A 12424-nucleotide genomic window follows, 5' to 3' on the forward strand; every position below is an offset into this window, starting at 1 on the left:
TTCAGATTGTAATAAGTCGCATAACATTCTAAGATTATTTTGTCTGAGCCAAACATCAATGAGAGGTAAAATAAAAATGCCTGAGTAGCCTTAGCGTTGGACCCACGATCCGGAGCTCCCAGGTTCGAATCCCGGTGGGGACATATCACAAAAATCGCTTTGTGATCCCTAGTTTGGTTAGAACATTACAGGCTGATCACCTGATTGTCCAAAAAGTAAGATGATCCGTGCTTCGGAAGGCACGTTAAGCCAATGGTCCTGGTTACTACTTACTAATGTAAGTAAGTAATCGTTACATGAGCAATATCACACACCGGGGTTGATGAAATTGGTATTCCACCTCACAACCCACACGATAAGAAGAAGTACATATATACTTCACATGAAGTAGGATTGTATTAGCGTTATGTAGGTATCGTTGTCAGGGTACAGCCCCAATATCAATATTTAAGTAAGACACGGCGCGAGACTGTTTGTCTTGTGCACCACGCTCATAATGGCTCAAGGGCTATTTACATTTCAGTACACAATCTCAAATAACCTTGTTACAATTTCCTCCTTCAATTTTAGACTTAAGACTTTATGTCCCAACTCGAATATGGATATTTAAGTCAAACAAGGGCGTTGAAAGCTTACGAAATATGACATTATCTGAAGATAAAGAAATTAATCATAAGAGTCAATGTTGATTTAGGGTGCAAGTATAATGCAACGGCCTCTGAGAATATAATGTTTAATATTTAAATAAAACATCATACTTTCTGAATTCTGAGCATGAGTTGAATTAGACAAAATATTGTTCGAGATTGTGGAGTCCTCCCTTCAATAACATGAGAACAATGCAATACCCAGCATTTAAGTGTACCAAATAAAGATTAGAATAAGTTATTACATGTGACTGCAAGAATAATGTAATATAATATTGGGTGTGTAATATAATATAATATTACATATTCTTCGTTTCAAAGTTCTCTCATTATAATGACGTACATAAGTCCCCCTTAATGTTCAAGTGGACAAAAACACACTGTCAAAGCGATTGTAGTTCCTTTAAGACGCGATTCGAATAGAAAACGGGAGTCCAAACGGGAAACAGAGTCCTTTATAAAAAGTTATTGTTACAGCTATGTTAGCACACATGTGTTGCGTCTACGTACAATCCTCTTATCTTCTTATGAAGCAGTTATACTTACAGAAGCTTCTGCACGGGTTCCTCGTCGCGAGTGGCGCTAATTATATCGAGAGCTTCCAGCAACAGACGCAGCGAATGCTATCTACGTGACGATACGGTATCATTGAAGTACAACTTTTATATCAATGCTTAGTATCAAAAGCTCTGCCCATGCTATTAGGCATCGCGGTCACAGATCCTGGGTGACCACATGTAGGTGATCTGTGATGTAATAAAAATAGGTAAGTACCTAAACCATTCGTTTCCATGCATATTTTAAGACCTGATAATTTAATATTTATAGACACTACGAAATAATCGATCATTGTAAGTACAATAAAAGAAACAGACTTGAAATTTTTGCAAGATTATTTTCTGACAGTTCCACCTACCGTCGTAGAGATTGAGCATATACATATTTTATTTAAATATAATTTTATTGTCTGTAATAAAAAAGATCATGCGTCGCAATTAGGCTATGATTAGACTCCCTTCCATTATTTTTATTTTTCTCTCGTTATTTCTGACTCCAGTCTTGAGCAACATCTGGGCACAAGAATAGACAAAAGAAATTGTTAACCGTCTTTTATTTTCTGTCAGCTCCATGAGCAGTCTTACAAATAACAAGCATTAGGGGTTTTAAAGTAAGCATTGCAAAGAAAACAAGTTTCCCTTTCAAAAGTTTTCTTTTCAGAGCAAAGCTAAAAAAGAGTAAGGTTTACTTAGTTACCTATGTCTATAGGTATATATTTTAGTCTTTGAGTAAGCGCGGGTTTTAGCTGCTATATTGATAAAGAGAGATAGGTAGAAATTTTATATTACTTACCTTAAAGAGTAATATGTAATTCATTAAATTATAAAGTGGCGAATCATATTCTAATTCAACCATGTTGAAAGGAGATACAGGGAGCTGTACTTATATGCTAAAAAGATATTAAAAATTCCTCCCGGCTAGTCTCTTTGGACTGCTGCATTAGCTCAAGTAAACCGGAAAAGAACTCACTATTTAAGAAGAAAACAATCTTATTATCTAAGAAGAAATTTGCTAGTCTAGTCGGACGATTAATAAAAATGTAATTAAATTTTCCAAGTTTTTTTATTGAAGTCGCAGAGTTGAGATTTCTCAGTCCATTTATATCACTTGAATAATTATATCTGATAGTGGTTTTCATTTCATTTTACTACGCAGTTTGGCTTTAATTACGTATATACTTGTATCAAACTCTTGTATCATATAAACGCTTATTTCATGCCCATGCATATTAACAACTTACCAATTCAGTCCAATATTGTCCTTATAACTACATAGTTTGTATACGTAATTTAATAGAAAACAAAATTTGAAATAAATCTGCACACTAAGTACGCATCGAATATGCATCTAGCAATTTTTCAAGCAGCATATAAGTAGTATATGTTGATACACTGAAAACATAATATATATTCCACATTAAGATTGTATGAGTTTCAAACGGAATCCGATATTGTACAGAAATATCAAGTTAACTTATTTATTTTACACACGAAACAGCAATGCATTTCTAAATTAGGTAAACATCAAATGTGTGAATAGTTTCTAACACAGCGTCTAGTCTGTCGAACATTATTGTCAGAGATAGTCCAAATGATAACTCCCACACACTACACTTACAACTATAATGGAGCCTATTTGGGTGGACATAAACTTAACCTAATTTTAGTTTGACAGCTATCATATTGTTGCCGTCCTTTACTTACAATACGTGCAAGAAAGTGATGCAGCTAGTTTTCTGTCAAACTAAGTTAAAATTAAGTTGATGGCTACCCGAATCGACACCATTGTAATTTTATTACTTTTATCGTTATATTATTGTAACCCCGATGGGCCCACTTAGTAGAGAGAATGATATTTCACGGCTGCAGGTAGCGTTTCGGTGCCGTCGTCCCTATTTCTTCATGTTCTATAAACCGTGCATAAACTTATCATCAACTGGAAGTGGTGCTGACTCCATCACGGTGCTCTGCTGCAGTTTAATAAAGAATTTCACATTCACGCGCTTAACTTTACGTGTAGTAAAGTCAAAGGACTACCCATTTTTAATTATTTCGGGTTCCGAATCTTCATGGATACGCAGATCAGCACGCCAACATCTACATAAACTAGCAAAATATTATTTCTATGAATGCTTGGAATTGAATTGGCAATAAAAAAAATATGTCCATTAAAATTTCCATTTATGTTAATACACGTCCGTGTCTTATGTAATTCTTGACCTTTACTATAAAAGTGGCTGTAATTTTCTTTTTGACGACTTGAGGCTCTCTGCCTACGCAGTAGGGATTAGGAGCTTTATATTGTTTGTGTTGATGGAAATAAAACAAAAATACAGGACTTTTGTTTTTATAGCATACACCCGTGCTTAAGGAAACTCACAAATAGAAAATTAAAACGAAAAAGTCCGACTCGGGCGAGACTTGACCCCGCAGTTTCGACCAACACAAAGTCAAAAAACGGATAAACTTTGTGTCATTTACTTATAAATCATACTTATTCAAATAAAAGCTAAAACTGCCAATTTTAAAAGTTTTATGTTCATGCATGAACTGAAACATATTAGGTACGAGCAGGATAACTAACATTGAAGTTATTTTATTACTCTAAACAATGTAAATTCTCAACTAACTTTTATTACAAAAACATATAATGGCCTGAGGTTTTCTATGTCCTATAAAGCAGAAGATGAATAATATAGAAATGCATATATTAGCAGAAAATTAATAAAATCAACCTCTATGTAGATATTACACTAACACAACTTTCGAAAAAAGTTGAAGTGGAGCAGCGTGGTGGAGTATGCTCCATACCCCCTCCGGTTGATTGACGGGAGATCTGTGCCCAGCAGTGGGACGTATATAGGCTGTTTATGTATACGAATGTACGAGAATAATGAACAAAAATGTTGAGCAACCAACAACTGTAAACCTTCCGTTTCCTTTTGATCCTACTACTTACCTATCTATGATAAACATAATATAATTTGATGAACTATTCGATGATATAGAACTTTACCTCAGCTTATTTACAATCTTCTTCTATCGTGTGGGTTGTGAGATGAATTACCAACCTCATGAACCCTGGTGTCAGGTTTATTATTGAGTTGCCAAAGGCCCCTGACATGACTCATGTAACGACTACTTACTTACATCAGTAAGTAGTAACCAGGACCAACGACTTAACGTGCCTTCCGAAGCACGGATCAGCTTACTTTTTGGACAATCAGGTCATCAGCCTGTAATATCCTAACCAAACTAGGGATTACACAGTGATTTTTTGACATGTACCCCCCGGGATTCGACCACTGGACCACGGAGGCCGTTATTTACAATAACTCTACCCTGAGCATAGAATTAGGAATAAGTGATTAGTTTGCAACTCCCCGTCCATTTCATGGTCACCTAGAAGAAGAATGTAGTAATGTCTGGTCTACCTTGATAGGTAATCAATTTAAACTTGGCATAAATTATTTCGTTTCTATGACGACGTACTTACTTAATATCTTACATGATTCGTAATTGCGGAGGTAATTTAACTATAGGCGCGGGGCTTGTTAAGTTTTGAATATGGTTGTTTAACTTGTCCTTGATCAAATATACCCCTCACTTTAAATAATCAGGGCTATACTGAATCTTAAGTGGCATCTGTGTTGTAGTACCTAATAAGTAAGCATCATTATAAGTAAACTGGACGCCTTCACGACGGTGTATTTCTGGCCGAGTATTTGTATCGACGGTTCTGTAAGAGTTTCGAACACACCACCCCAAACCGACATAAAAAGTCCAGTGCGAAGGTCGAAACCATTGTCACACCGAAAATCGGATAAACTGTTTGTGCTAATGAGGGACTTCGCAGGTTACGTTCAAATACAATATAGATGGCGCTGTACAGATTTTCCTTTGTTTATCCCTCTAATTTCACGGATAACAGGCAAATGCATCTTTTATCTTTGTGGTCTAAATTACGTCTTTACGATTACATCTTCCACCCATTATTATAATGTTCAAAATAAAGAGAAGCAATATAGGTAGCAACACAATTCTATACGTAATGTGGTCCAAATATCAAGCAACAATTATTTTTATATGTGCTTAACCTCTCATATGCCGAGATACCAGAACAATAGTTTTTACATTGTGTCTGGTCGAGATCCGCGTTCCGGCGTTCGAAAGATTAAGCTACTACATTGTATGTTGGAATAATTATGTACCCGAGTAATGAGAAAATAGGTAATTATGACGTCAAAGCTGCTGTAGCCTGTAAAACCCCGCATAGTTTTTAAAATGTACTAAACGCGCATAAAATTCAGAATACTCATATTACTGTCAATCATTGCAGATCGTGTCACCAAACCACAATTACACTAATTGGTCATAATTATGCAAAAAAGTAAAAAGATCCGTGCTTCGGAAGGCACGTTAAGCCGTTGGTCCCGGTTATTACTTACTGATGTACTCGTAGTCGTTGCATGAGTCATGTCAGGGGCCTATGGCGGCTCAGTAATAACCCTGACACCAGGGTTGATGGGGTTGGTAATTCACCTCACAATCCACACGATAGAAGAAGAAGATAAATATGCATTTCGTTATAATAACTATAATATTAGCTATTTAACCAACTGCAAAACTGTTGGTCTTCCCTTGAAAAGTACCTACCCTATGTCCGTTAATAGATATTAAGCTCAACATCGAACTTTAGGTACAACAGGAAAAGAGAGATAATACAAATGGGATTGGCAAAACCTTTCATGTGCTTATATCGTTCACTGGCGCACTATCGGCGAGATTGTTTAAAGAATATAATGTTTCTATCGGCAAATGTTTTATAAAGAAAAGTTACGGCTTCAAAGATCATCAAATAGAACGCGGAAATGGGAAAGCTTACTATGTAACCATCGGTATTCAGGTATAATAGAAAATAGATGTGAAAACGATAGATGAATTAAATCAGACTGAAAAAACGTAAGTAATAGTAAATGTATAAGTATTGAATAGGTAAGCATTTTGCTACTGTATTTTAGAAGATTTATGTCTTAAAATTATAATGTTATTTAAGCATTCTTCATTCTTTTCTTAGCATTGCTATGGCAACAAATACGTAGAGAGAAGGTACCTACTTCCATTCTTTCGAATAAACCAACTAGAAAATGGCATCATATTTTTTCTGTTCTGTTTCGATTTGAACTTCATCTAACTTACAAGTGTCATCGCATGCCTGTGACCGAGCTAAATTTATTAAAATATATTAAAAAATCCATGTTGATATGGAGTCCATCGGGAAAGAGACCGCATAATATTGTTTTCACAAAAATAAACATCAACAAAACAAGTCAATTCATAAAACATTTTTATCACAAACCTTTGCAAATAAATAGCTTGTAGCAATATAAAACAACCTTAATAACGGCTCGTTATTTTCTCTGTCAATACAAAAATTGAAACTTAATGATTTTCTGGTGGTTTATTCGTCCTTCCTTCGTTTCATATTTTATTTTATTATTATACCAAATTCAACAGTATAAAGAGTAAAAAAATATAATAATTTCAGAGAAACATGCCTATTTTCTTGTTTCATACTTTTAAAGCGTGATTTTTCCGGATTTATAAAAATAACGCGCTTCCGATACGTGTTTTATGCAATATTTGTCGATATAACCTATACGGAACATGTCTGAGCAGTCATGTTATGAATTCAACGTAATTATCGAGTAAATGCAAGGAAACCTGCAAATAAAAGCTAATAATAAGTATATACGTATTCCTCATATATTTTCGTCCTCAGTTTATGTTCTCTACAGGGCGCCATATTGAATTTAGCGTGACGTCACAAAGCCTACAACTACCGGTTAATCTACGAATAAATACGTAGCGGTTAATTAACCTCTCATATGCCGAGATACCAGACACAATAGATTTTACATTGTGTCTGGTCGAGATCCGCGTTCCGGCGTTCGAAAGATTAAGACGCTTCTTATGACACCTGACAGGTGGTATAGGTTCGTCACAAAGAACAAGACTTCTTTATATTACTTATAGATCGATTAATTAAGACGATAAAAATAAAGAAATCCAATTTCAATCTATCGATTTATTTTTGTACATCATAAACTACAATTTACGTAAAAACATATAATTATCTACACATCATTGTCTTCAAAACGTTATATATCGAGTTACAACCTTAGTTTCAGTGATGAATGTGATGTAACAATATTATGTGAAACAATTTGTACAATCTATTGAACCATTAAATGCAACTGGATTTGTTATACACTGCTCATATTACGAGTTTCAGCAAATAAAAATGTAACCACATTTTATCTAGTAATTACTAAACTAATATGACAAAGTAGGTGTTTATCAACTAAAGCCCCATTTATAGTATGAAAACTGAATCCTCTCTTTGGGAACTATGCATACGTTAGTCGGTATCATAAATGTTTTGGTATAATTATGTGCCAAACTATCTGGAGTCTACTATGTAACTGATCGTAAATTATTGTAAGCACATAGATAAATTAAAGGCGGCAGATGATAAATATACGGTGCATAGAACATCAATCTAAAAAAACGTTGTATTAAGTAACATTATGAACAATATTGGCATCAACGTAAGCAAAACTATTTCCAAAAAAAGAAATAGCTATTTGGCACTTGCCTTTACAGGGTACAAAATAGGCTATCATAATTATTAATTAATAGTTATATATTACAATAAAAGGGTTAACGGGGAAGACATGGTCTGCTTTTGCAATTTTTGGCGTTAATAATAATATAGTACACATCCTATATTCATACAAAATACTCAAATTAATAAGTATTTACAGGCATTAAATTACATCTCAGCGTTGAACATTCTAAACTCACTTTTAATTAATCATAAGAGCAGCTTAAACAGTTTGCGCACTCGATGATTACAAAAAGTTTTGGATGGGAAGCCATCAATGTGCTGCTATTGAGTTTTAGATTCCCCAAATTAAATTTAGAGCGATATCGACATTCAGAGAAAGTAACTGTAAGTACTGTAGTAAAGTTATATTAAAATATTGAAATCAGTATTCGCAGCTCTATCACGAATTTACACAAAAATATTTATATTTCTATCATCTAGTGTCCTCTGACATTTCAACGAAACAATTATTTACACTTTGACACAAACAGTCCACAGCTATCCACCGAGTCTCTTTGTAATTATTTTTCATTAAAAAAATATTTACGTCCAATTATATCACAAACATCTTCCTAGCCGCGTGCAGCCGACCGCTCCGAGCTGAAACAAAATGTAGTGCATTTACAGAAACGGTTATACGATACTGCGACAGAAAATGAAAAATACGACTGCCAGCAGTTTCAGCATTCGCAACTCTGACATAGACGTTGGCATGTCTATAACAAATGGATAGCTACAAAACCTGCTAGGATCTAGTCTGCTAAAAGAGCCAACGTATAATTATATTCGAGGGACTATTTTCCCGAGGGATATCTATGTCTATACCTACAAGAGTAAGCTATGGAGTCTAATACTTACAAGTACTACGTCAGAAGAGAATCGTATTCGAAAGGCGTGGGGTCGGCTGCACGGAGGTGTCACCAGAGCACGCCGCCAGATATGTTGGCTACCTCTATCTGGTCCCCGGCGTCGGCGCGCGCCGGCTCCCGCCGCCGGCGGTAGCGCAGCCTGAAGCTCGCCCACAGGATCAACGATGTAACTATCAACGCCGACACTGCAAGCGTCCCCATGTACTGCGCGAAACTGGAATGAGCCGATTGATACGGCGAATATTCCATTTTTTCATCAGAATTTGTACTTAACCTCTCATGGACCGTCCCGTTATCCAAATTTACGGCTGCTGAAAGCTGCCCCGGCTTAGTGTCTACATTTCCATCGCTCTTCATACTTGTTTTCTTAGTTATATTGACAGGCGTATTCAGACGTTTTCCAGATCTGTTTTTTCTGCGTATTTCTATACTCTCTTCATCGTTCTCCAGCTTCGTATTGCGGTTAGATAAAAAGGGCTCAATATCTAAAAATCTATGATCGATATTAAATTGATCGTTTTGAATTTTGTTTTGATCCAAAACTTTTGATGACTCTCTTGCCTTCACAATAGCCGTGTCGTTTAAGTAATCATTTGACGGAATTGTATTATCAATTCTTAAATCAACTCTTTTTGGTTTGTCGAATAAAATTGAGTTTTTATCCGTATTTTGTATTACAGTTCTATTTAACTTTAATTCATTGGTACCTTTATTGTTATTTCGTCTGTAGGATGCTTTCTCTGTTTTGTTATTTATATACCCGTAGTATCTTAGCAATTTATTTATCATTTCAGTACTGTATAAGTTAACTGGAGGCAAACTTTCACTAATAGTGAACGTTTCCGGGAACGTGCAATTGTATTTAGTCATATCTGCTTTCGATTCGGAAGTAGAGTAGTAACATGTTTCACCATCCGATAAACTTTTGTTCCAAATCATCCAATCTCTCAGCCACAACTCGGCGCTACAGTTTATATTATTTCCATGTAATCTCAAAGTCTTTAATTGTGCAAGGTAGAATAATAAGTCGTTCCTTATAGTAGAGAGATTATTCATTCTGAGGTCTAAGTACTGTAGATGTGAAAATGCGGCGAGCGCGGCGGAGTCTGCGAGCAGCTGGCGCGCTAGGCCGGGGCTGGCCTGCAGGTGCAGCATCTGCACACTCTCCGGAGACGACATCGGGAACGAGCCATCCTGAGCGGGCACCGACAAGTTTAGGAAACACAGCCGTAAGTCTCGTAGAGATAATGGCCCATCGAATGTATTCGATGACAATGTTTGTATAGGATTTTCGGATAGATCCAACATTTCCAATGATAAGAGATCATCAAATACGTGGTCCTGAATATAGCGTATTTTATTCCTCTTCAACATCAATATACGAAGATTTGGTAAATTCTTGAAATCTGGTATTGTCAAATTCTTAATCAAGTTATAATTTATGGATAAATATTTTAATTCGTCGGGAAGAGATCTGGGTACAGACGTTAGAATATTCTTATTAATATTAAGAAACAGCAACATTTCTAGTCTACCCAATGAGTCATCTTCGACAGAAATGATTTTGTTGTCAGAGAAGTCGAGAGACTGCAGCAACGGATAGCTGTCGAGGTCGCCACATCTGATGCTTGATATTCGATTTCCGACGAGGGACAGAAACCGGACAGAGTGTGTAAATGCTTCAGGTACTTGAAACAGACCGGTTCGGGATGCATCTATTTGTTGTAGCCTTCGGCCAGTGCCTACTAGTAGTTGCGTATCCAGCTGCGTTACTCCCAAGTGTGGATTGTCAGTTAAGAGCAGTCGAGCTAAATTCGGCAACAACTGCAGAGCTCCCGGCGCCAACTTCCTCAGATTATTATGTGAAACGTCCAAATGCTGCAACAGCCAGTTATTGAAATAGTTTTCATGGATAAACTGGATGTTATTTCTACTTAAATTGAGATGTTGTAAATTTTTAAGTGGCGTGAAAACATTTGCCAAACTTGTCAAATTATTTTCTGATAAATCCAAGGATTCCAATTTCGATAATCCATTAAAACTTTCCTGGAATATATTAACTATCTCATTCTTGCTCAGAATTAATTTCCGAAGATTTGAAAAAATATTAAAATATCCTTTATTGATGTATTTCAATTTGTTTGATGACAGGTCAATTTCCCGCAAATTTTGCGTCTTGACATTAATTCTTATGGAGTGAAACTTTGTATTTCTAACAGCGACTGAGAAAGCATCTAACAACGGTGAATCGAAATGAAAATTTCTAGTAGTACATGCTGTTCCAAAAGTAATATAAACTTCTAAGAGAGTTTTGTTTACGTTCTTTTTCAACCACGTTGCAAGCTGCCCATTTTCGTCACAACACTCAGTCACTAGATGACTTTTTAATTTTTCCTTTAAACTTATATTATAAGAACATTTTTCAGTTAAAGTTGTATTGCTACGAGAACATATTTCTGGACAGGTTCCAGCTAGATTCGTTACTTGCCATAAAGATACAACCACTAGCAGTAAACATTTCTTCAGAGACAGAGCCATGTCTAATGCACCGTCTGCGATTACGCCGGATTAAAAACCAGGTGATACTGTCGTCGATTAAAGTGAATCATGTTCTGGATTACGATGACACAGAATTTATTTTGTGTTCTTCGCGGTAAAGGCATGATTAAAACTTCACACGAGCACAAGCACTTTCAAACCGGCGCGGTGGGAGAGCCAAAAGTGTCACTCATGCTGTTTTGGCAGTCACTAAGATCGAGCTCAATCGATAGCTGCGTGCGAAGTGTAGAGTTCGGCGACGTAAGTGTCGTGCCTGTGGAGCACGTGACGCGAGGCGCAGCGCGGCGCGGTGGTGGGGCACGGCCGGTGGCGGTGGCGGCGCCGACTGGTCTGGCGGATCGCTCCGCACGGCCCGCGGCCGCGCTCGCGCCGGCGCCGTGCCCCCGCCCGCCCGCACCCTCCACAACAAACTCATTTTTATATAGTCAACTGACTTCCACACCGCCACTATTTATGTCATACTCGGAGCTCCCTAATACGTTATTTTGAGGACGTAAGTATTTGTAAGTGTACGCTATATTTTCGTTCCCTGTAGCAGAGATTGCTCCCCGTAGGGCTCTCTCGGCAGGCGAATATGATTTAAACGATAAGTTATTACTTACTTCTAAATGGCTTTGTAACTTTTTTTACCTTACAGCTAATATGAAAAATTGGATATTTTCTTTTTCGACATTCAGACGCCGGGCAGAGTCATCGATGCGATGGCCACTTAGGTACCTACTAGTAGGAACGTTTCCCAAAAAAATGCACGTTGGTACTGGAAAATCTGTAATTAATACCAAAAACGTTTTAATTTTGGTAAGGACGACACACAAACGGCTCTTGATATAAGTTGTTAAATACCTATCTATCAGGGGCCTGACAAAATTATGTTTGGTTATATAAATAGTAGGTAAGTAAAGGTAGAAAATATATAATTTGTGTCAAGGAAAAATACTGAATTAGGGACTTTCCCTTAACTCATAGGCGACCCTTAAAAAATAACTATATTATTCAACATAACACATATAAATAGCCTACATACGTCCCACAGCTGGGCACAGGGAGAAACTAAATACCGTAAAAACATGTTTTAATGCAAATACGTTTTATAGGTAGGCTTATCCACGTTATACTCTGAGA

At 36.6% G+C, this 12424-nt stretch overlaps 1 protein-coding gene across 1 annotated transcript; it reads right to left on the reverse strand.

Annotated features, from left to right (window-relative positions):
• Window positions 1-7318: 7318 nt before the first annotated feature.
• Window positions 7319-11613, reverse strand: LOC126369496 (toll-like receptor 2). Its single transcript, XM_050013936.1, has 2 exons — window positions 8733-11613; window positions 7319-8474 (listed from the first exon to the last, which is right to left on the reverse strand). Exon 1 carries the CDS (start codon window positions 11279-11281, stop codon window positions 8792-8794), a length of 2490 nt encoding a protein of 829 aa, XP_049869893.1. The 5' UTR covers window positions 11282-11613; the 3' UTR covers window positions 7319-8474; window positions 8733-8791.
• Between the last annotated feature and the right edge of the window lie 811 nt (window positions 11614-12424).

This window comes from Pectinophora gossypiella, chromosome 9, assembly GCF_024362695.1.
Source record: "Pectinophora gossypiella chromosome 9, ilPecGoss1.1, whole genome shotgun sequence".
NCBI lineage: Eukaryota > Metazoa > Arthropoda > Insecta > Lepidoptera > Gelechiidae > Pectinophora > Pectinophora gossypiella.